At 41.8% G+C, this 25,995-nt stretch overlaps 2 protein-coding genes across 5 annotated transcripts in view; both read left to right on the top strand.

Annotated features, from left to right (window-relative positions):
• Positions 1–4,439, top strand: LOC138979120 (uncharacterized abhydrolase domain-containing protein DDB_G0269086-like). The gene is made up of 2 exons (XM_070351930.1): positions 1–669; positions 4,428–4,439. Exons 1-2 carry the CDS (start codon positions 1–3, stop codon positions 4,437–4,439), a joined length of 681 nt encoding a protein of 226 aa, XP_070208031.1.
• The window catches only part of LOC138977969 (sialin-like), a 27,371-nt gene continuing 4,660 nt past the window's right edge, over positions 3,285–25,995 (top strand). The window contains exons 1-10 of one of the 4 annotated variants that reach the window (XM_070350573.1): positions 3,285–3,455; positions 4,428–4,787; positions 10,729–10,919; positions 11,437–11,670; positions 13,047–13,134; positions 14,017–14,112; positions 15,191–15,318; positions 15,829–15,978; positions 17,407–17,536; positions 23,449–23,599. In XM_070350573.1, the coding sequence (XP_070206674.1) occupies positions 4,730–4,787; positions 10,729–10,919; positions 11,437–11,670; positions 13,047–13,134; positions 14,017–14,112; positions 15,191–15,318; positions 15,829–15,978; positions 17,407–17,536; positions 23,449–23,599 (1,226 nt within the window). In that variant the 5' untranslated portion in view covers positions 3,285–3,455; positions 4,428–4,729. The other 3 variants (XM_070350575.1, XM_070350576.1, XM_070350577.1) reach the window with 3 other exon arrangements.

Raw genomic sequence — 25,995 nt, forward strand, 5'->3', positions numbered from 1 at the left:
ATGAAGACACAGAGAAGCCAGCGACAAGCTGCCGACAATGTGATGAAGAAACAGAGAAGCCAGCGACAAGCTGCCGACAATGTGATGAAGAAACAGAGAAGCCAGCGACAAGCTGCCGACACTGTGATGAATAAACAGAGAAGCCAGCGACAAGCTACCGACAATGTGATGAATAAACAGAGAAGCCAGCGACAAGCTGCCGACACTGTGATGAAGAAACAGAGAAGCCAGCGACAAGCTGCCGACAATGTGATGAAGAAACAGAGAAGCCAGCGACAAGCTTCCGACACTGTGATGAAGAAACAGAAAAGCCAGCGACAAGCTGCCGACACTGTGATGAAGAAACAGAGAAGCCAGCGACAAGCTGCCGACAATGTGATGAAGAAACAGAGAAGCCAGCGACAAGCTGCCGACAATGTGATGAAGAAACAGAGAAGCCAGCGACAAGCTGCCGACAATGTGATGAAGAAACAGAGAAGCCAGCGACAAGCTGCCGACAATGTGATGAAGAAACAGAGAAGCCAGCGACAAGCTGCCGACAATGTGATGAAGAAACAGAGAAGCCAGCGACAAGCTGCCGACAATGTGATGAAGAAACAGAGAAGCCAGCGACAAACTGCCGACAATGTGATGAAGAAACAGAGAAGCCAGCGACAAGCTGCCGACAATGTGATGAAGAATTTACCAAAACTCCTTTCTGTTGTTTACGCATACAAAAGAAGAAAACAAACAAGAGGGCTGCAGTTAGGCAGGATGAGCTTTTTGTTGTGTTGTCTTTTTGTTTATCGAGAACCAGAAGGTCGCAAAATAGGTCAGTACACTGGTGATATGAGTCAACGTGTTCACGCGGTTGTCGGCATTGAGTGCATGAAACACGGCCGTGCATGTCATCGGAACAACAAGATTGGTGTCACATACTTTCCCGACTATGACACGGCGATATTTGATGATAACAGCTTGTATTGCGGATGACGGGATAGACAGCAACATGGGGCTGACGAACGCGTGGGCCTGAGATCGAGATTTGTGAATATTGGTCAAGGCCTAGGTTGAAGATGTAGGGGGCTACACTGCCAACAGCTCCTCTTTTACACCGTCATTCACAGAACAAACATGTATATTTGATTGTCCTTGAGAAACCTTGTCAAGGGTATAGACGATGTTAGGAATTATGTAATGATTTCCAAGCGATGTGGAAGAGTTGCGCCCCACTTTTGTGAATCAAACAATACAACCTGGTCGGCCAGTTAAAACCGGCAATCGTAGAGAATGAATGACTTTGAAAGTGAAGATGTGGAACCGTTGAGTCTGTTCTATTTTACTCTGTCTGTCTGTCTGTCTGTCTGTCTGTCTGTCTGTCTGTCTGTCTGTATGTCTGTATGTCTGTCTTTGAGGGTAAATATGTGGAGATTGGAATCTTCGAGTCTGATCTTCATTAGGCTCTATATGTCCGTCTGTCTGTCTTTGACGGTAAATATGTGGAGACTGGAATCTTCGAGTCTGATCTTCATTACTCTGTCTGTCTGTCTGTCTGTCTGTCTGTCTGGCTGGCTGGCTGGCTGGTTGGCTGGCTGGCTGGCTGGCTGTTTTTGCGTTGGAACATACACGAGCAACTCAAAACATAACTCAGTATGCCTGTACAAACATACACGCGTCGGATCATACACGAGCAACTCAAAACATAACTCAGTATGCCTGTACAAACATACACGCGTCGGATCATACACGAGCAACTCAAAACATAACTCAGTATGCCTGTAGAAACATACACACAATCTGAAATGGATGTCAACCAGAAGCACTGTGTGAGGGTTAAGGGAGACCAGATAATGTATCTCACTACACGATAAGGCATAGGACTAAAAAGTGAGTTTGATAGCTTTTCCATTGAGATAACCGTTTGTAAAGGACATAAGAACACGTTATGCGATGTCGAGTTATCTTCAACCGAAGCATGATTAAGATATCGTCTCGATCTTGTCTGTTAAAGATAAACTCCTTTCTGTGCACACGCTTATTTTCAACGGAAAACACATGTCTGCTCCAGTGATAAGAGAGGCTAAATATAGTGCGATACTATATTTGATAGTGATAGATATAAAAGCTTATGCCCTTATTTAGAATGATTGTATCCGTTATTTCATTATATGATGACAGCACTTTGGTTCAGTGTTATTGGTAATATGAGAGGTATGCTTGTTGGTATGGGGCGGGGATATAGCTCAGTTGGTAGCGCGCTGGATTTGTATTCAGTTGGCCGCTGTCAGCGTGAGTTCGATCCCAGGTTCGGCGGAAATTTATTTCACAGAGTCAACTTTGTGTGCAGACTCTCTTCGGTGTCCGAACCTCCCCCCGTGTACACTACATTGGGTGTGCACGTTAAAGATCCCACGATTGACAAAAAGGTCTTTCCTGGCAAAATTGCTTAGGCACAGTTAATAATTGTCTACCTATACCCGTGTGACTTGGAATAATAGGCCGTGAAAGGTAATTATGCGCCGAAATGGCTGCAATCTACTGGCCGTATAAAATTTCATCTCACACGGCATCACTGCAGAGCGCCTAGAACTGTACCCACGGAATATGCGCGATATAAGACTCATTGATTGATTGATTGATTGATTGATTATTATATATGTGAACCTGTTTTATTTGTTGTTGTCCTATCAGCGAATGTCGTAATTATACGTAGTAAATGTTCGTTATAATCGTTTACAGGCAGGCAGGGTGTGTCAAAGAACATTTTCCATTGGTATGTAACATTCTAATGGACAATAAAGTGTTGTTATTGTTGTTGTATCGTCACGCTCATAAGAAAAATACATATCTCAGTGTTAGGCATTTCTGTAGTAAACCTACAGGGGAAGCTACTGGAAGCGTATCTATCATGTGTTAAAGAGTACAAACTCTCAGACCATCAGAAACCATTGCCACGGTAACGTAAGCAAAACTGCCGATCTCGTTTCTTGAGTAAGGCACTTTTTCTTTATGATACAGGAAGACTTGTTTTGAGAATGTGAAAGTATGCAAACGCTCTTTGTGGGTTGTTATGGAGTTTTCCTGATTGAAAATGTTGCTGTCTGCTCTTTATCTCACGTTTATCAGCTGTCACCTCTCGAGATAGGCAGTTTGCAACTTATAACTACAATGAGATAGGCAGATTGTTCAGAAACCAAAGAAATTGTTTTGGCGTTTTTCTCAAAACATCAAACAATGACATAGCTACAATTATCTTATGAGCGTGACGTGTTGTTCTTGCCAATGCATTCTCAGAGATAAGAGCATAATTTCACTTGCTCACACACGAACAAGAAATAGTGTTGCTATGTGTCGATTGACATCCGTGTTACAAAACTAACTCAACAAAACATGTCCAGTCTGCACGATCAGAAACTAACAGATTGACTAGGTGTCACTTGAAGACTTAATGAGGTATGACACCAAGACTTAATGAGGTATGACACCAATACATGCACAGCCTAGCGATGACCTTACAAGTGATTGTCTACTGCTGACACGACTAAGTAACTTCGACAAACTGTATTCTCGAAATTCTTTTACAGTTTATCAGGAGTCATGCAGATTGGTACGTCAAGCCGTTACTCGCATTATGACGTCTTCTTGAACTTCGTTTGGCTATTGACGTCAGAGATTATTCTTTCCAAAAGAGACGTCTTGGTTTGTGTAATCGATGTCGTAAGTCATTGATTCAACAAGTCATTCCCACTCTGCAAGGGATGCGACGAAGCTGTATAATTATGTTCGGCTCGTGTTTAGGTTGAAAGATGCTTTTATCCTGTGTAAAAGCCTGAGCAGAATTGTGTTTGTGAACATTGATGTTAAAGGCCCGCTCCGCCTTAGGAAAACAGTTACCCTTGCCGTCTCAGATCTGGTGAAGCTTTTGCATGGGATAAGACGTGATCATCTCTCCACTTGGTCATGTATATGTTGCAGTCAATAAGGGAAATCAGTCATTACATGAAATGACTTAAAGTTTTAGTCACTGCGTGTAATGACTGTTTCATACAGGCATTACGTGTAATGACTAAAATCTCTAGTCATTACGTGTAATGACAGGATCGTCAGACATACAATGATATACTATGACTGGATCGTCAGACATACAATGATATACTATGACTGGATCGTCAGACGTAAAATGATATACTACAACTAAGCAGCATGGGTGCTCTCTGTGCACACACGTTGTTTTTTTTAAAGGAATTTATGTCGTAAACAATTCCAACTCTCCACAGCAAATAATCAGGATGTTGATTTTGTGGTAATTGACCAAGTGGAGTGATGGTCTTATCCTGGCCTCATCTCAGACGGTGAGGCTAACCGTTTTTCGGAGGCTGAGTGGTCCTTTAACATGAGAAGGATTGTATCTTTAAAATGTCACTTACTTTGTATTTCTACTCTTACAGTACATGCAGTGAAGACATAACAGGTTCTGCTTTTGACGTCAAGGTGAAACATGTGACATATCCAAACTAACGTTGACACGCTTTTGCAGTTGGGTTTAGGACACGTTAACTTGTTTGTCGCTCACTTCACTGAGCCCATGTCAGTCATCGGAAACTTCAATTTCTGTCAAACATTTCGGGAATGTGGAAAACTGATTTGTTTTTGCTGGATTAATACTGTTTCATCATTGTGATTTGCCAAGCAGCGGTCTAGTGCTGTAGTACTGTTTTTGTCCACTGGCCGCATTCTGGTAACCGGCATTATGGCGTCTGGAAAGTCATCTTCTTTGGATGTCAAGAAGGCCGACACCTCTGAAAAAGGTAATATATCTTTTTTCGTCTGTTTTTTGCATTGTTAACCCGTCCTCTGTGTCCACCATAGTCTTTGGGATTTGACGAACCTTGGAGCGTTGAACTCGTCCTTAGCAAGTGTGTGGACGAAGAAGAAATTTGAGACGAACACTACATTGCAGAAACTCTGACGGTTTTATTTCGGGATGTCCCCCCGTTCAGATTTGTATCTGTTTAAAGGAGATCAAGATTCGTTAACAAGATTTGAAGAAACAGATATACAAAAAAGATATGATGCTTTTGATAGTTTCTACATTGTTACTGTGATAAACCTAAACGAAACTAGTTTTGAGGCAAGGACACAAACTTCCATCAGTCCCATGTAGTAATAGAGCCTGTAAGGAAGATAACAATCATTAAACAACCAACCGACCAACTTTCTGCTGTATGCCTGATTGCGACTAACACGCTGTGCTTGCATGGTGTATCTTTTTATCTCACTTGGCGCACGCATGCATGCAGTTGATTAGTTTCCCCGTATCCTCTACGGCAGTGGAAGAAACAAATACATTGAATGCCGTTTACCAGCATCATTGTAAAAATACTTTGCCACCATTTCTCCGCTAAAACGAAATAAAAAAGCAAAACAAAAAGCTAAGGAATACATCATAAATGAATCAATAACTAACGAACTTACTAACTGACTAACTAACTAACTAACTAACTAACTAACTGACTGACTAACTAACAAATAACTAACTAACTAACTAACTAACCATAACTAACTTACTAACGAACTAACTTACTAACTGACTAACTAACTAACTAACTAATAACTAACTAACTAACCATAACTAACTAACTAACGAACTTACTAACTAACTAACTAACTAACTAACGAACTGACTAACTAACAAATAACTAACTAACTAACTAACCATAACTAACTAACTAACGAACTAACTTACTAACAACTAACTAATTGACTAACTGACTAACTAACTAGCTAACTAACTAACTAACTAACTAACTAACTAATTAACTAACAAACTAACTAACTAACTTACAAAGTAGCGTACTATTTTACTAGATTTATGAAGATAGATAGATGCACACTTACATAAGTAAATCATTGGATAAATTAATCAATGAATAAACTGAATACACAAAATCACCCACCCCCCCCCCCCCCCCCTCAAAAAAAATATAAGAAAATAATAATAATTATAATAATAATAATAATAATAATAATAATAATAATAATAATAATAATAAAAATAAGTACACCATACTTGAATTAAATAAATAGATAATAACAAAATAAAATAGAACAAAACTTTTATGGAATAAAAATCTCTCTCCTTGTTAATGGCAAAACAAAGTTAGGGTTAGGGTTAGGGTTAGTTGCCCTCTGATAGTGAGAGTGTAATAGTTGTGTGTTCATGGCGACCTACTGACGATCTGACAGATCTCTGTTGACACACGTATACAGTCCACGGTAAACTAAAGTATACTAGCACAGATTGTAGTTTCCCTTTCGATGTATCATCTTAAAGATGGTGTCGTTAAAAGCTGCATGATCAGAAGGCCAGGCAACACTGTCTGATAGTTCACTTCTCACAGCAGTCGACTCTGGTGCGATCATTTAAAATTAAACAAAACGAAAAACAAATAATAAACAATCAAACAAACAAACAAACACACTGACCGATAAGCAAGCAATCAAGCAAAGTAATAAACACATATATGTCATTCATATTCACTTAAGAGGTACTGCACAGAGACTGTGTCGGGCATCGTTCACAAGCAGCAGTTAAAGACAAACGACACCTATGAAACGGCAAGATGTCTTTGAGCCCCCGTCTCATTGGGCCCCCGTCTCATTGAACCCCTGTCTCGTTGGGTCCTCGTCTCGTTGGGTCCCCGTCTCATTGGGCCCACGTCTCGTTGTGCCCCCAAGTCTACATATTATGACCTTTCAGGGTCAATGTCATTCAAATGTCAAAGGGGGATTTAGCCATGCCGGCCTTCTTGTGAGTATTACCAGTCCGTCGAAAGCTGACGAATTCAAATAATCTAAAGTAATGAGCTGCGTCTACATCCCATTACTGGATTGCGTAAATGTGTGTACAGCCGCACTCGCCTGAACGAAACACGCTTAAGCAAAAAAATCGGATATCTCAAAACCAAAATCAATTCCCCGCCAGACCCCCTCTTTGTAAGACTATCTATAATTTGGATAAGCCAAACTCTGTCAAAAAATAGCTAACTCAAACACGGACATCTCAAACGTGATTTTGACAGATAAGCCAAACTCTAAACGTTGTCGGAGAGACATTATTTTAATTTTTGCTTGAAAAACACATCGGGAAGATGTTTTGACTAAATATTTTAACATCGAGGGGGAATCGAAACTAGGGTCGTGGTGTATGTGCGTGTGTGTGTGCGTGTGTGCGTGTGTGTGTGTGTGTCTGTGTATGTGTAGAGCGATTCAGACTAAACTACTGGACCGATCTTTATGAAATTTGACATGAGAGTTCCTGGGTATGAAATCCCCGAACGTTTTTTTCATTTTTTTGATAAATGTCTTTGATGACGACATATCCGGCTTTTCGTGAAAGTTGAGGCGGCACTGTCACGCCCTCATTTTTCAACCAAATTGGTTGAAATTTTGGTCAAGTAATCTTCGACAAAGCCCGGACTTCGGTATTGCATTTCAGCTTGGTGGCTTAAAAATCAATTAATGACTTTGGTCATTAAAAATTGGAAAATTGTAAAAAAAATATTTTTTTTTATAAAACGATCCAAATTTACGTTCATCTTATTCTCCATCCTTTGCTGATTCCAAAAACATATAAATATGTTATATTTGGATTAACAACAAGCTCTGAAAATTAAATATATAAAAATTATTATCAAAATTGTTTTAACAAAATTAATTTAAAAACACTTTCATCTTATTCCTTGTCGGTTCCTGATTCCAAAAACATATAGATATGATATGTTTGGATTAAAAACACGCTCAGAAAGTTAAAACGAAGAGAGGTACAGAAAAGCGTGCTATCCTTCTAAGCGCAACTACTACCCCGCTCTTCTTGTCAATTTCACTGGCACTGCCTTTGCCACGGGCGGTGGAGTGACGATGCACGTGTTTAGTTTGGCAGATAAATAACGTTGAAAAGGAACAAGCATGCGCTGCGTGTCAGTTACGCGACACTATGAGGACTTACTACAGGCAAATGTCGATCTATGTCTTAGTCGTATCTAAATACGAACTTACAACAGGCAAATGTCGATCTATGTCTTTGTCGTATCTAAATACGAACTTACAACAGGCAAATGTCGATCTATGTCTTAGTCGTATCTAAATACGAACTTACAACAGGCAAATGTCGATCTATGTCTTTGTCGTATCTAAATACGAACTTACAACAGGCAAATGTCGATCTATGTCTTAGTCGTATCTAAATACGAACTTAACATGAACTTTGTGTAACCAAGACCCGAGTGACTCTGAAGTTAAAAAAGGGATTCATTTCAGCCGTTCTATGTAACACAGGGACACACTGGTTAATTCTCCTCCACAACAAACAATTGATTTGCATGGTAATATATTTTAAGTTGAGGCATTATACAACCAGTTTTTAGTTTCAAGTTATTCATATGTTATGCTTGTATAAAGGGACAAAACAGAAAACCTAATGCTTATTTCATACGCATTCTGTGCCCTTCTTGTTCTTTAGGTGTATATTACTTGAACTTACAACAGGCAAATGTCGATCTATGTCTTAGTCGTATCTAAATACGAACTTACTACAGGCAAATGTCGATCTATGTCTTAGTCGTATCTAAATACGAACTTACTACAGGCAAATGTCGATCTATGTCTTAGTCGTATCTAAATACGAACTTACAACAGGCAAATGTCGATCTATGTCTTAGTCGTATCTAAATACGAACTTACTACAGGCAAATGTCGATCTATGTCTTAGTCGTATCTAAATACGAACTTACAACAGGCAAATGTCGATCTATGTCTTAGTCGTATCTAAATACGAACTTACAACAGGCAAATGTCGATCTATGTCTTAGTCGTATCTAAATACGAACTTACAACAGGCAAATGTCGATCTATGTCTTTGTCGTATCTAAATACGAACTTACAACAGGCAAATGTCGATCTATGTCTTAGTCGTATCTAAATACGAACTTAACATGAACTTTGTGTAACCAAGACCCGAGTGACTCTGAAGTTAAAAAAGGGATTCATTTCAGCCGTTCTATGTAACACAGGGACACACTGGTTAATTCTCCTCCACAACAAACAATTGATTTGCATGGTAATATATTTTAAGTTGAGGCATTATACAACCAGTTTTTAGTTTCAAGTTATTCATATGTTATGCTTGTATAAAGGGACAAAACAGAAAACCTAATGCTTATTTCATACGCATTCTGTGCCCTTCTTGTTCTTTAGGTGTATATTACTTGAATGACTACTGTATTATTGTGTAATTTAGTAAAATGATACTATTGAAGTATGTGTATGTTGATTGGATTGAGATTATATTCTAAGATAGGCAGAAAGATAGGCAGAAAAGGGTCTACCTGTATTAAAGTAAATTGAATGAAATTTAGTTTCAAGTAAATGCATTTTCCACAAAACTAGACATACGCCTATCCGCTGCAAAAAGCAAACAAACACAATACAAGTGTTGTTTACTTGACCAAAATTTCAACCAATTTGGTTGAAAAATGAGAGCGTGACAGTGCCGCCTCAACTTTCACGAAAAGCCGGATATGACGTCATCAAAGACATTTATCAAAAAAATGAAAAAAACGTTCGGGGATTTCATACCCAGGAACTCTCATGTCAAATTTCATAAAGATCGGTCCAGTAGTTTAGTCTGAATCGCTCTACACACACACACAGACAGACAGACACACGCACATACACCACGACCCTCGTTTCGATTCCCCCTCGATGTTAAAATATTTAGTCAAAACTTGACCAAATATATAATAAAAACCAAGGCAAAAGAAAAGAAGGCCAAAACAAAGCCTTGAACTGACAGAAACAATCAGCGAACTGCTGCATATTATTTGACCGTCGTGCGAACTGTGAGGTGTTGTGTTAGCGATGGCTGTTGGTAAGTTACTGGGCGTCGATGAGAAACATACTTACAATCCTTACAAAGGTGGGTCGTGACAATTTGTACTAGAGAGAAGGGAGGGGAAGAAAATGAAATTGAGAGATAGAGAAGGGGGGGGGGGGGGGTGGAGAGAGAGAGGATGGGAGATAGGGAGAGAGAGAGAGAGAGAGCGAGAGACAGAGGGGGAGGGAGAGAGATATAGAGAAAGAGAGAGATTGCGTTCGTGTGTGTGTGTGTGTGTGTGTGTGTGTATGTGTGTTTATGTGTGTGTTTGTGTGCGTGCGTGTGTGTGTGTGTGTGTGCGTGCGTGCATGCGTGTGTGTGTGTGTGTGTGTGTGTATGTGTGCATGCATGCATGTGTGTGTGTGCGTGTGTGTGTGTGCGTGCGTGCATGCGTGTGTGTGTGTGTGTGCGTGCGTGCGTGCGTGCGTGCGAAAAATCATATGTTCCACCGTGTGTTATGACCATGCAGGGAATAGAAGAGGCCTCTGTCTTCTGCATGTAACTGGCTGGACAAAAGTGGTACACAATTATTGTTACAAGTACTACTACACATGAAGTCGATCATGATTACTGATTACTGATTACTGATTACTGATTACTGATTTAAATGTACGTGCAAGCTGACAGAATCCGTCTTCCTAATCTTAGTCTACTCACTGTCAGTTAACGTGAGCGTTGCAAGTATGTATTGATCTTTTTTTTAGTTTTTATTTATTTTTGTATTTTTGTATTTATAATTTATTCATTTATTGTATTTATGCATTAATACTAGCTTACTTATTGTTTGGTTATCTGGTTTCATACCTTTTTTCCAGTTCCTTTCATCCTGTGCTCGGAGCGATGGCGGCTTGCTTTCATAGCTTTCGTGGGCTTCTTCTTCGTGTACTCGCTGCGAGTCAACATGAGTGTGGCGATCGTCTGCATGGTCAAGGCCGACAACTCCACCAACACCACGACCGATAACTCTACTTGTGGAACCTCGGACAGTTCGTCCTCGTCAAAGGAGGTCTGGGATTATTTTGGATCTGTAGCTTGTAGCGGTCTAACCAATTTGACAGAACATTCCGGCTCAAAAGTTGAGCCGTCGTCCTCTCAACAGTAAATCCCGGCTCACAAATTGTGCCAACGTCGTCCAAACCGTAAATCCCGGCTCAGAAATTGAGCCATCGTCCTCCCAACAGTAAATCCCGGCTCACAAATGACGCCATCATCGTTAGGTTAATTGCAATGTGATCTTCCCCATCGCGCAATGCCGCTGCAGGCACCTTTGCGGTCTGGTCGTGCATACACTAAAGTTAACGTAAGCCAAATAAGAAGTAATTCTGTCAACAGATTTTGAAGATATTAGCATTGTTAAGCGTTGCATTGTTTTCAAGTCACCCTGCATAATTATTCAACAGTGCACCCTGATTTCAGAATAATATCTTCCTGGGATGATAACTAAAGGAAAGATTAAAACGTGAAGCTCTCCGCAACTGACATTGAAAGGTACTAATACTGTCATGTCCATTGTGTGTTCACAGCAGGGAGAGTTTGACTGGAACAAGGGTATACAGTCCAGTATCCTCTCCTCCTTTTTTTACGGGTACCTGGTGATGCAGATTCCAGGTGGATGGCTGGCTGGTAAGTTCGGCGGCAAGAGGGTGCTGGGAATCAGCATGACCATCGTTGCCGTGGCAACCGTGCTGCTTCCGGAGCTGGCTCGCCGAGACTACAAGTATGTCTACGGTCTCAGGGTCATCATGGGCATCGCCTCGGTGAGTGGACGCACAGTCTGTGTCGCTGGATAGTTTGATTTTAATGAAATACGATACCGAAACATGCACAGCCTGACAATCACCTAACGAGACATTTTTCTCTGCTGATTGGACGAAGTCGCTGAGCTTTTTTTCTCGACATTCTTTGTCCTTCACTCGGGAGACATGTACATAAGAAGTGACAGGACTTTTATGTGACGTCATTATTCGCATTGATGACGTCTTCTCGAACTGCTTTGCTGTTGACGTCAGAGATTTCACTTCAGTGTGTGTGTGTGTGTGTGTGTGTGTGTGTGTGTGTGTGTGTGTGTGTGTGTGTGTGTGTGTGTGTGTGTGTGTGTATGTGCGTGTGTGTGTGCACAAAAAAATCGCCCTGTCGTGTTTCAAAGGTATGTCTACAGAATGTTGAGGTGTATCCCATTTCAGGAAGGATACCTCGAGCAAACGGCGTTATCAAATTAATGATGGGCTGTCGATAATGTTCTTCTTCCTGCTTTCCCGTCGCCACGCTAGACTGTCAAGGTTGTTGATGTGATGAAGGTTGTAGTTCCCGTCGCCACGCTAGACTGTCAAGGTTGTTGATGTGATGAAGGTTGTAGTTCCCGTCGCCACGCTAGTCTGTCAAGGTTGTGGATGTGATGACGGTTGTAGTTCCCGTCGCCACGCTAGACTGCCAAGGTTGTGGATGTGATGACGGTTGTAGTTCCCGTCGCCACGCTAGACTGTCACGGTTGTTGATGTGATGAAGGTTGTAGTTCCCGTCGCCACGCTAGACTGTCAAGGTTGTTGATGTGATGGAGGTTGTAGTTCCCGTCGCCACGCTAGACTGTCAAGGTTGTTGATGTGATGAAGGTTGTAGTTCCCGTCGCCACGCTAGACTGTCAAGGTTGTTGATGTGATGAAGGTTGTAGTTCCCGTCGCCACGCTAGACTGTCAAGGTTGTTGATGTGATGAAGGTTGTAGTTCCCGTCGCCACGCTAGACTGTCAAGGTTGTTGATGTGATGAAGGTTGTAGCTCCCGTCGCCACGCTAGACTGTCAAGGTTGTTGATGTGATGAAGTCTGTAGTTCCCGTCGCCACGCTAGACTGTCAAGGTTGTTGATGTGATGAAGTCTGTAGTTCCCGTCGCCACGCTAGACTGTCAAGGTTGTTGATGTGATGAAGGTTGTAGTTCGCCGCATAGACTCCACGGGGTCCCACATTTTCTCTTTCAGGTCCACCATCTCTGGCCAGAATTTGCATATCAGTCCGCAAGAGTTGGGCATGTCTGGAGGACATGTTCTGTGGTATCTGTGCCTGTTCCATACGAGCAGTACGTAATATATATATGGTAAGATATTATAAGGATTTTGAGAGCAGCCTATGTGTGTGTGCAGAGCGTGTCGTTCCCAGCCATGCACGCCATGTGGGGGAGATGGGCCCCGCCTGCGGAGCGCTCCCGTCTGGCTTCCTTCACCTACACTGGTACACACACACACGCACGCACACACACACACACACGCACATGTACACACATACGTACGCACGGGCACACACGCAAACACACTACCATACACACATTTGCACGCACGCACACACAAACACACACATATGCACGCGCGCGGACGCACACACATACACACACATGCATGCACTCACACACACATACACACACACAAACAGACACTCATGCACACGCACACACAAAAAGAGACACACACACACATACACACACACACACACACACACACACACACACACATTTCTCATTACTTTATTGTCCCATCGCTGGGAAATTCGGGTCGCTTCTTCCCAGTGGAAAGCTAGCAGCAACGGAGTCGCGCTACCCAGGTGTCTGCGTGTTTAGGTGTATTCAGCCACCTGCACTTATGGCAGAATAACCAAGGTCTTTTACGTGCCATTGTGATGACACGGGTGGGACATGGCTTCCGTCTCTGGGTCTGCACATAAAGTTGACCCGTGTCCGTCCCGGCCCGAATTCGAACCTGCGACCTTTCGATCACAAGTCCAGTGCTCTACCAACTGAGCTACACACACACACACACACATCGTAGGGTGTATCTGAAACACGTTGCCAAGGAGCATGATTATGTAGAAAGCTTGTCTCTAAGTTTAAAATAAAGAATATTTACACTTTCAAAAACAATGCAAATCCCACACAGTTATTTCCGGAAGTCGTTTATACTTTGATTGAGTACAGAGACAATGACAACAGACGATTTTCCAAAATAACTCTTCAGCATTGTAAAATAATTGTCGGAGTTAAATGGCTCTTCCAGACTGCTGAAAATCCTGACAGAGTCATTTCCGTAAAACGTCTCTTTTGACCGCCGAATGTTGTTGCAGGCTTGATGGTGGGCAACATCGTGACGTTCATCTGCTCGGGCTACCTGTGTGCGCACGGCTTTGATCACGGCTGGGGGTCCGTCTTCTACGTATCAGGTCAGTTCTCATCGCTTTTTTTTATATTTAGTCAAATTTCGACAAAATGTTTTAACACAGACTGGGAATTGAGACGTTGGCCGTGGTGTATGTGTACGTGTGTACGTGCGTGTGTACGTGTGTGTGTGTGTGTGTGTGTGTGTGTGTGTGTGTGTGTGTGTTTGAATGTGGTTTGTGTGTGTGTGTGTGTGTGTGAGTGTGTGTGTGTGTGTGTGTGTATGTGTGTGTGTTCGATTGTGAATGTGGTTTGTTTGTGTGTGTGTGTACGTGTGTGTGTGTGTGTGTGTGTATGTGTGTGTGTGTGTGTGTGTGTGTGTGTGTGTGTGTGTGTGTCTGTCTCTCTGTCTGTCTTTGTGAATGTGTTGAGTGTTTCAGACACAACTACCGGACCGATATGCATGAAACTGTACATACATATTCTTCCAGATCTGTTTTTTTTTTCTTTTTTTCCGATTAGTGTCTTTGATGACGTTCTATCCGGCTTGAAGTGAAAAGTTGAGGCGGCACTGTCACGCCCTCATTTTTCGATCAAATTGACTGATATTTTAGTCAAGCAATCTTCGAGGACAACTTATAATCCGGACAATGGGATTGCATATCAGCGTGGAAACTTAATGAGTTCGACCATTAAAAATCTCGATTCGAATTAAAATTAATATTTTTTTGTAATCGATTCCAAAATGATTTCATTTTATGGTTTGTCATTTCCGAAATCCAAACATTAATGGATTTGCTTAAAATATTCATAATGTACTCATAATTAAAGAAAATCGGTAAGTTATTCACTACGTTGGCACGCTTTGCGGAGACGAGCTGGACCCGTCTCAGCCTTTTGGTTTAGGCTATCGAAGCCTTATCGATAGATCACGTGTTTAGCCTCGGAGGAGTTTTGGTGTTGGCTGTTTTATGTGTGTGTGTTAAAGTTGATCTTTTAGTTTAAGGCCGACACATTAACTGACTATTGATATCGCTTAACGCGACTTGTTTGTGTGTGTTAGAGGTGATCTTTTAGTTTCAGGCCGACATATTGACTGAAAATTGATATATCGCTGAACGCGACTTGTTTGTGTGTAACCAGGGGGTGCTTGTTTCGTGTGGCTGGCGTTGTGGTGGTTGCTGGTGTCCGATTCGCCAGACCAGTGTTCCCGTATTACGGAGGCAGAGAGAAACTACATCGTCAACGGCATCGGTGATAACCCTCACGCGGTAAGTGTGTGTGTGTGTGTGTGTGTGTGTGTGTGTGTGTGTGTGTGTGTGTGTGTGTGTGTGTGGGGGGGTGTGTGTGTGTGTGAGTGTGTGAGAGAGAGTGTGTGTGTATGTGTGTGTGTGTTTTGTGTGTGTGTGTTTGTGCGTGTGTGTGTGTGTGTGTGTGTGTGTGTGTGTGTGTGTGTGTGTGTGTGTGCAGGAATGACACTGTGACTAGAAAAGACTACTCAACTATGGCCCAACATTGCTGTTTGCTTATTAAACTGACTCACTGGCTGACCGTTCTGAATTTTTCCATTGCCAAGTCGCGTGCTATGAGGATGGATCCAGCTGCTCATGAGTGAACCAACTGATTGATGGATTGATGGATTGATGGATAGATTGATGATTGATAGATTGATTGATGGATTGTTAAATACATTGTTAAATGCCTATTAAATGCTTGGCTTATGCTTACGTGTGTGACAACCGATTGGTTGATTGATTGACTGACTGACTGACTGACTACAGGTGTTTAAAGTGCCGTGGAAAGAGGTGGCCAAGTCCAAGGCGATGTGGGTGGTCCTGGCTGCTCACATGTGTAACAACTGGATGCATTACACGCTGGTGACGTCACTGCCCACCTTCATGAAGGAAGTGCTGCACTATGACATCGAACAGGTGACTTTTCATTACCCCTCTCGCTCTCCGTCTCTCTATCTTTCTGTCTGTCTATCTTTGTTTCTCTCTGTTTGTCTGTCTGTCTCTGTTTCTCTCTGTTTGTCTGTCTGTCTCTGTTTCTCTCTGTTTGTTTGTCTGTCTCTGTCTATCTCCTTCTCTCTGTTTGTCTGTCTCTGTCTATCTCCTTCTCTCTGTGTCTGTCTGTCTCTCTCCTTCTCTCTGTTTGTCTGTCTCTGTCTATCTCCTTCTCTCTGTGTCTGTCTGTCTCTGTCTATCTCCTTCTCTCTGTTTGTCTGTCTCTGTCTATCTCCTTCTCTCTGTTTGTCTGTCTGTCTCTGTCTATCTCCTTCTCTCTGTTTGTCTGTCTCTGTCTATCTCCTTCTCTCTGTGTCTGTCTGTCTCTGTCTATCTCATTCTCTCTGTTTGTCTGTCTGTCTCTGTCTATCTCCTTCTCTCTGTGTCTGTCTGTCTCTGTCTATCTCCTTCTCTCTGTCTGTCTGTCTCTGTCTATCTCCTTCTCTCTGTTTGTCTGTCTGTCTCTGTCTATCTCCTTCTCTCTGTTTGTCTGTCTGTCTCTGTCTATCTCCTTCTCTCTGTTTGTCTGTCTGTCTCTGTCTATCTCCTTCTCTCTGTTTGTCTGTCTGTCTCTGTCTATCTCCTTCTCTCTGTTTGTCTGTCTGTCTCTGTCTATCTCCTTCTCTCTGTTTGTCTGTCTGTCTCTCTCTCTGTATCTCTCTGTCTCTTTCTGTCTCTCTCTTTGTATCTCTGTCTCTGTCTCTCTCTCTGTGTCTCTCTCTGTCTCTCTCTCAAACGGGTTCACGTGTAAATGCTGTTGCTCACAGCACATGGATGCCGGATGCGTGTTAAACAGCTTTGATCTGTTTGTGTGTGTGTGTATTTGTATACTCCTTTACATGATTGTCGCGTGTAATCCTTTTGCAATCACGTCTATTTTTCACCATGTTTGTGAATGGGTCGTCGACCTACACAATAAAATAAGTGTCAGTGTCAATGTCAGTGTCAATGTCAGTCTACTAAACTTCAGCACCCTGGCTGCTCAAGCAGCAGAGTTAATTGGTTGCTGCTATGATATTACAGATTAGAATGGTTGTTATTTACAAAATAAGTCGACAAAAATTGTGCTACTCTCTTCAAAATCAGCCGGGTTTTTGTTTTACTTTGATGTGTGTTTTCGGGAAATGATGCTGTTATTCCACAACAACGCCTGGACAGATACGATGGGTTGCAAGACGAGGAAAGTACATCTTGTAGTTTTGATTGGTTTAAATGTTATGATGATACAATACTATATCGTCCGCCACTGTATTCTTGTTGTGTTCAATTGTTATATCAGGAATTCCGTGGCTTTGTATCTGAATAGAATACTGTTTAAACCAAAAGACATGTGCACTGTCTTTTTTGTGGCAGAACGGCGTGCTGTCGGCCATACCTTATATGGCGATGGCGGTGACAGCCACACTGGGGGGTCACGTGGCCGACTTCGTGAGTGCGCGATGTTTGTCCACACGTGCTACACGGCGCGTGTTCCAGGCTACCTGTAAGTATTGCACAAATGTTGGACCTTCTCGTACTTTACTGTACCCCTCTGCATTTTCTGCCCTGCATCCCTCTCAAAATGGATTCAAGACAATCAAACCGATATCATTTTGCGAGTGAAACAGGCCTAACTTTTGCAGCATATAGTATGCAGTATATATTTTCACAAGTCGCGTAAGGCGAAATAGCAACCTTTAGTCAAGCTGTCGAACTCACAGAATGAAACTGAACGCACTGCTTTTTTCACCAAGACCACATACTCGTAGTTTCGTCAGTCCACCGCTCGTGGCAAAGGCAGTGAAATCGACAAGCCATGCAGAATAGTGCGGTAGTGGTCGCGCTGAGCAGGATAACACGCTTTTCTGTATGTCTATTCTTTTTAGCTTACTGAGTTTGTTTTTAATCCAAACATATCATATCTATATGTTTTTGGAATCAGGGACCGGCAAGGAATAAGATGAAATTGTTTTTAAGTCGATTTCGGAAAATTATTTTTAATCATAATTTTCATATTTGAGACAGTGACAAAAGGTCAGGTGTCATGTCTACTGTCCCGAATGACACACGATTGCTGACATTTCACCATTGCCAACAGAATAAACAAATAAGAAATAGGTAGAAAATGAATGTGAAAACTGACTGTAATTGTTGATCAGTATTTTCTATATCATTAACAAATAATCTACGTACACATAGCTGTTTGGCAAATGTATGTTGCATGGGACACACTGACATGAAAGTGGAAGATGTTTTCCCCTCCAGAGAAACTACATATCAAGTTACACTTTTTGTGCTCTTCCATTCCAGTTGGCAATCAATTGTTAACGCATGTTATTAGAAAAAATAGAACGAAAACAGATTAGATAGAATGAAAAATGTACTGGTGATGTCATTTGGGACATACTGACATGAAAACGTCACCTTTTGTCATTGTCTCATTTTTAATTTTCAGAGATTGTTTTTAATTCAAATATAACATACTTATATGTTTTTGGAATCAGAAAATGACGAAGAATACGATAAATGTAATTTTGGATCGTTTTATAAAAAAATAATTTTAATTACAATTTTCAGATATTTAATGACCAAAGTCATCAATTAAATTGTAAGCCTCCAAGCTGAAATGCAATACCAAACTCCGGCCTTCGTCGAAGATTGCTTGGCCAAAATGTCAATCCATTTTATTGAAAAATGAGGGTGTGACAGTGCCGCCTCAACTTTTACAAAATGCCGGATATGACGTCATCACAGATGTTTATCCAAAAAATGAAAAAAATATCCGGGGATATCATACCCAGGAACTCTCATGTACAATTTCATAAAGATCGGTCCAGTAGTTTACTCTGAATCGCTCTACACACACGCACGCACAGACACACACACAGACACACACAGACAGACACACAGACAGACAGACACACACACACACACACACACACACACACACACACACACACACACACACACACACACACACACAGAGACACACATACACCACGACCATCGTCTCGATTCCCCCCTCTATGTTGAAACATTTAGTCAAAACTTGACTAAATGTAATGACTATACTAACAACAAGTCGCGTAAGGCGAAAATACAACATTTAGTCAAGTAGCTGTCGAACTCACAGAATGAAACTGAACGCAATGCAACGTTAACGCAGCAAGACCGTATATACTCGTAGCATCGTCAGTCCACCGCGCACGGCAAAGGCAGTGAAATTGACAAGAAGAGCGGGGTAGTACTTGCGCTGAGAAGGATAGCACGCTTTTCTGTACCTCTCTTCGTTTTAACTTTCTGAGCGTGTTTTTAATCCAAACATATCATATCTATATGTTTTTGGAATCAGGAACCGACAAGGAATAAGATGAAAGTGTTTTTAAGTTGATTTCGAAAATGTAATTTTGATAATAATTTTTATACATTTAATTTTCAGAGCTTGTTTTTAATCCAAATATAACATATTTATATGTTTTTGGAATCAGCAAATGATGGAAAATAAGATGAACGTAAATTTGAATCGTTTTATAACAAATGTTTTTTTTTTACAATGTTCGGATTTTTAATGACCAAAGTCATTAATTAATTTTTAAGCCACCAAGCTGAAATGCAATACCGAAGTCCGGGCTTTGTCAAAGATTACTTGACCAAAATTTTAACCAATTTGGTTGAAAAATGAGAGCGTGACAGTGCCGCCTCAACTTTCACGAAAAGCCGGATATGACGTCATAAAAGACATTTATCAAAAAAATGAAAAAAAACGTATGGGGATATCATACCGAGGAACTCTCATGTCAAATTTCATAAAGATCGGTCCAGTAGTTTGGTCTGAATCGCTCTACACACACGCACGCACACACACACACACACACACACACACACACACACACACACACACACACACACACACACACACACACACACACACACACACATACACCACGACCCTCGTTTCGATTCCCCCTCTATGTTAAAACATTTAGTCAAAACTTGACCAAATGTAACAAGTCGCGTAAGGCGAAAATACAACATTTAGTCAAGTAGCTGTCGAACTCACAGAATGAAACTGAACGCAATGCAACGCAGCAAGACCGTATACAGTACTCCTCGGATAAGGTGACCCCCCTAGGGACCAAAAAAAATCGTGATCTTATCCGAGGGACACGGAAACCGATCCTCGGATAACATCAATTTCAGTAGAAAAAAAAAGATCTTATCCGAGGAGATCAGAGTTTAGTTTGGGGCCCCATAAAGACTTCCCGCCAATTGAAAGTCAATGACGTAATAATGGGCAGATCCAGAGAGAGACACACACTGACATACATACTGACACAGAGACCATCAGCTGCATTAGAGAGAGAGAGAGAGAGAGAGAGAGAGAGAGAGAGAGAGAGAGAGAGAGAGAGAGAGAGAGAGAGAGAGGATGTGAGGTAAGACAGACAGACAGACATAGAAAGAGAGACACAGACAAACTGTGTTAACTGATCATGTCAGACAGAGATAAAGAGAGGAGACGGAGAGAGAGACATAGAGTTAAAAAGAGGGAGAGAGAGAGAGAGAGAGAGTAGGGGGGGGATTGAAAGGAAGAGAGAGAGAGAGAGAGAGAGAGAGAGAGAGAGAGAGAGAGAGAGAGAGAGAGAGAGAGAGAAAGAGACATGATAGAAGAGAGAGATGGCCAGAGGGGCAAAGATAGAGAGAAAGAGAGAGAGGAGAGGGGTCGGAGACAGAGAGTGACAGACAGACAGACAGCCAGAAACAGAGACCATGAGAGAAGAGAGAGAGAGGGGGAACGAAAGAGAGAGACTGACTGACTATTAGGGTTTAACGTCCTCTTAGACCAACTGGTCTATATTGGGACAGGTATTGGTAATACGTTGAAGATATGGTGTGATACTTTGATTCGAACAAGCCCGCTGTGGCTGTCTTCTTCGACACATCAGCATTGGGTTTGTCTCGTCAAAGTATCGAAATACGATCATGATAATCGGAGACGAGAGATGATGCATGCGTGTCTTCGTGTTTTCCAAGCCCTGAGACTTTCGCTGTGAACGTGAGATCTTTTTCGTGCGCGTGTGTGCACACGGGGGTGTTCGGACACCGAAGAGAATCTGCACAAAGTTGACTCCGAGAAATAAATCTCTCGCCGAACGTGGGGATCGAACCCACGCTGATAGCGACCAACTGGCTACAAAGCCAGCGCACTACCAACTGAGCTACGTCCCCGCCCCAAAGAGAGAGAGAGAGAGAGAGAGAGAGAGAGAGAGAGAGAGCTTCCAAATATCTCAAATCTTCAACAATGTCTTTTATTTTGGCCTAAAATTGGCACTACTCAGCAGCACACGGAAACCGGCAGGAAAACAAGCAGACGTGACATGACGAACTGGCAATTTGATTGGTTCAACGACTTTTTTGGCGGAAACTATTTTCCAAGTTTTATTTGCGAAAGATTTCCTCATCCTTCTCTTTGGGGTAAAATAATCGGGCCAAATAATCTGATTTGTGCGTCACTTCTCTTTTGACGTCATATGGAGAAAAAAAACCCTGTGAAGGCCGCAAAATTGGGAGATTTTTTTCCTTTCAGTTTTGCTTGATCTTAAACGGTGGTCTTCTGCATTTAGAGACCAGAACGGGGGTCACCTAAAAAGAGGTGTTCCCGTATCCGAGGTCACGCTAAGCGAGGTTTTCTTAGTCATACAAAGAAGGCTTTAGGTCGGGACCAACACCCTGATTGATGTTATCAGAGGTGTGACCTTAAACGGTAGTGACGTTAACCGGGGAGTACTGTACTTGTAGCATCGTCAGTCCACCGCTCATGGCAAAGGCAGTGAAATTGACAAGAAGAGCGGGGTAGTAGTTGCGCTGAGAAGGATAGCACGCTTTTCTGTACCTCTCTTTGTTTTAACTTTCTGAGCGTGTTTTTAATCCAAACATATCATTAACAGCTATTGTGTTTTCAGCGTAGCAATAGGGCCCGATATTTAGACGAGACAAGTATAATGCCGACGAGTCGAAGACGAGTCGCATTATACTTGTTCGAGTCTAAATATCGGACCCTTTTGCTACGATGAAAACACAATAGCGTTTATATAGCTATTCTGACATTAAATTCTGTGTTAGAATCATGTTTTTGTCAGCGACATGTACCAGAATGGTCCATGTCGTTGATTGCAGACGACGGTTCCCTTTCCGCAGGAAGCCACGGAAATAACCGAACATTGAAAAACCCACGGACATGTATTACGGAGAAAACTCGAGATAACCGGATGCTCAGCATTACGTCAATATGTTAGGAATCATATGACGTCATGACGTATCATGCTTGCCTACGTAGATTGTATGTTCGAAAGTCTGACTTCTGTTGGGAATTCGCGTGGTGAAGACAGCGGTAAATCTGTAGATGATAAGAGAACAAGGATTGTCTCAGAAGAAACGACGAAATGTTTCAAACCGGTAACTTCATTTCAACATTGCACTATACAATGGACGTTCTATGTGACAGGAGAGTTTGCTGATTTTGTGTTAAACATTGGACTTGGAGAGATCGTCTGCTAGAATCCGAGATAGGTCGCTTCAGATTGCAGCTTCTGGAAATTTGCAAGGTTTGTTGCCTGTTAAAGAACTGGATTTTACACGTATGTCATGTACAGTAAGCAACAACAAAAACACACACAAAGCAAATGGCATCGTCTGTCGACTAGTCACAGAGTGACAGAAACAAACCTGGCGAGGTATGCGTGTACTTTATACACGTGGAAGAAACCGGAACCATGCGTCTTTGTTATTGCCGATATCGTTTGGATATCGGCAAAAATGGCCAACTTTCGTAGCGTTATGCTTTGATGATCGGAAAAGGGATGTGTGAGACCATCCAATCACAGCCCCCGAATTCCCCCACGTGTCCATCAGAATAGCTATATATCTATATGTTTTTGGAATCAGGAACCGACAAGGAATAAGATGAAAGTGTTTTTAAATTGATTTCGAAAATTTAATTTTGATCATAATTTTTATATTTTTAGATTTCAGAGCTTGTTTTTAATCCAAATATAACATATTTATATGTTTTTGGAATCAGAAAATGATGGAGAATAAGATGAATGTAAATTTGGATCGTTTTATAAAAACATATTTTTTTTTACAATTTTCAGATTTTTAATGACCAAAGTCATTCATTAATTTTTAAGCCACCAAGCTGAAATGCAATACCGAAGTCCGGGCTTCGTCGGAGATTACTTGACCAAAATTTCAACCAATTTGGTTGAAAAATGAGGGCGTGACAGTGCCGCCTCAACTTTCACGAAAAGCCGCACACATACACACATACACACACACACACACACACACACACACACACACACACACACACACACACACACACACACACATACATCATTGCCGTCCTGAATGTTTCAGCCTTTCTGGGAGCAGGGGCCTGCCTGGTTGCGGTTGGCTTCGTGGACTGTGAGCAACGCACGACTGCCGTCATCTTGCTGGGCGTGGCGGTGGGGTTTGAGGGGCTGTGTTACAGCGGATACATGGTCAACCAGATTGACTTTGCTCCCAGGTGGGTTACGAGGGGTGTTCTGATAGTCCTTAAGTGCTGTTAACATGATATACTTGGGACCAACTTTTCCCCAACTTTTGTCGTTTGAAAATCGCTCCCGAGTCGTCGAGGCCAAATCGGCGAAAAGTCCGCTATGTGAACGGCCCCAGCGGTTTAGAAACGATTTAGGCCAGATTCAGCAGCGACTCCAAAACTCAGTTAAAGGCCTACTAAAGTGCAACATTTTTATTGCTTATATGGAAAGAGCTGCATATCAGGATACCAAATATATTAAACAAAACAATTTCTTCCGCTCCGATCACCCGTAGTCGGCCTGAGAAAGTGCTCAATCTCACCTGTAATCAGCGAGAAGGGAAGCAATAGACAAATTTTTGCTACTGCTTCTCTCCCCTGCCAGTGACGTCATGAGTGGTTTATGGCTACCATGATGTCGAACGCGGATGAGTCTGAATTGCAGCTTTCGTGCGAAAGCAGTGACTTTGAATCGGAGTTGGAAACATCGGAACTACCGTATTCTGGAGCGATAGGCATAGAGCCATACCAGTTCGAACCGCAAGGTTCGAGTGATGAAGACGAAAGACCGGAAAGACCAGCATAAGAGGTCGGTCTGACTACTACGCGACCGCACGCGGCCTTGCACTACCTTGCGCTACCAAACTAAAGCATGGACATGTACTATTTTTTTTATATATATATATATATAGTATCTTCACAACATTATCTGACTTTATACCAAGTTTTAAGTCACAGAAATAAAAAAATAAGGGAGTTATGATGTATTTTGCGACGATCTATCGAGCGAAAGTGAAAGCATCGTGGTTCAGCGTCCGACCATGTTCGCATTGATCTAAGAACACAGGCTCAACCTCAAAATAAAGAATGTTCATGTAATATTTTTATATATCTAGAATCTTCACAATATTATCATACTTTGTACCGAGTTTTAAGTCACAGAAATAAAAAATAAGGAAGTTATGATGCATTTTCTAAGAGCTAGCGAGCGAAAGTGCAAGCATCGAATATCTGCGTCCAACCATGTTCGCATTGTTTTTAGAACCGCAGGCACGACCATAAATTAAAGTACGGTTGTTTAATATTCTTATATATATGATGATAAGGCCTTAAAAAAATAGGTGTGGTTACGGTAACCCGACCTACCCTATTTTTAGGGGCCGACCCTATAACTTTTTATTACATTTGTCAAAAAAACACACAAAAAAACAAGAAAACGAGTGCAGAAAACGCAATGAAAGCGAAAACGCCCGAGTCGCACACTTATTTCCCTGTCAAGTAGGTTTAATTTGTACACATTAGAAAAAAAAGTTTAAAAAAAAAAGAAGTGATTGCCTACCTTCCTACCCTATTTTTTTTGGCTATGTTACCGTAACCACACCTATTATTTTGTTGGCCTAATGATGATGAAAATTATGATAATGATGATGATGATGATGATGATGATGATGATAATCAGTGATGGTGATGATGGGGATACTCGAATGAATGGACCAAAAGAGAGCGATAACTAGAAAAATGAACATCAGCATGCACAACAACAACAACAACAACAACAACAACAACAAAAGTCTGCGTGTGAGTGTGTGTGTTTGTTAGTGTATACGTGAGTGTTTGTGTGTGTGTGTGTGGGTGTGTGTGTGTGTGTGCCCGGTGTGTCAGTGTGTGTGTGTGTGTGTGTGTGCCTGCTGTGGTGTGTGTGTGTGGTGTGTGTGCCCGGTATGTTCATGCAATATTCGTATAGATCTAGTATTTATCCTACATACGTCAGAGAGACACCCGTGAGATAATAATAGTTAAAATCACACGTGTGTATATCATGTAAATGAGGTCATGTCAAGCAAGTCTGGCAGGGACCTGTTTTTCCACTGCTTTATGATGCCAAAGTCACCGAGACAAACGTCATTATAGAAACAAAAATTGCGCTGGCTAATTACCCTCGATAAATCTTTAGAACTAACACGTCACGCCACACTTTCAGAGTGACGTTTCTTTGCTTTGACGTAATAGATTGCACGAGGCTTTACTAGAAGAGATCGAGGTTCCAACACGTTCGAAACTCTATTGACCGGAACCCTACTGGCCCAAATACTGCATGCATGATGTCGTCGTGGAATTACTGCGTAACTCCATTATTGGCGATTTTGATGTTCTGGTCCCTTAGATCATTTAGTCATTCATTCTCACTGAGAAATATTCTCTCAAATACGTCGATACGAAAATGTGTGTGTGTGTGTGTGTGTGTGTGTGTGTGTGTGTGTGTGTGTGTGTGTGTGTGTGTGTGTGCACTATTTGGGAATATTGACACATACCCGCACGAGTACGAACGTGCGCGCGTACACTGACACACACACACACACACACACACACACAGACAGCTGACA

Source organism: Littorina saxatilis, linkage group LG10, assembly GCF_037325665.1.
Source record: "Littorina saxatilis isolate snail1 linkage group LG10, US_GU_Lsax_2.0, whole genome shotgun sequence".
NCBI classification, from domain to species: Eukaryota; Metazoa; Mollusca; class Gastropoda; order Littorinimorpha; family Littorinidae; genus Littorina; species Littorina saxatilis.

What these genes read in the sequence shown, in the direction of transcription:
- LOC138979120 (XM_070351930.1), top strand. Translation starts at nt 1, where the DNA reads ATGAAGACACAGAGAAGCCAGCGACAAGCTGCCGACAATGTGATGAAG.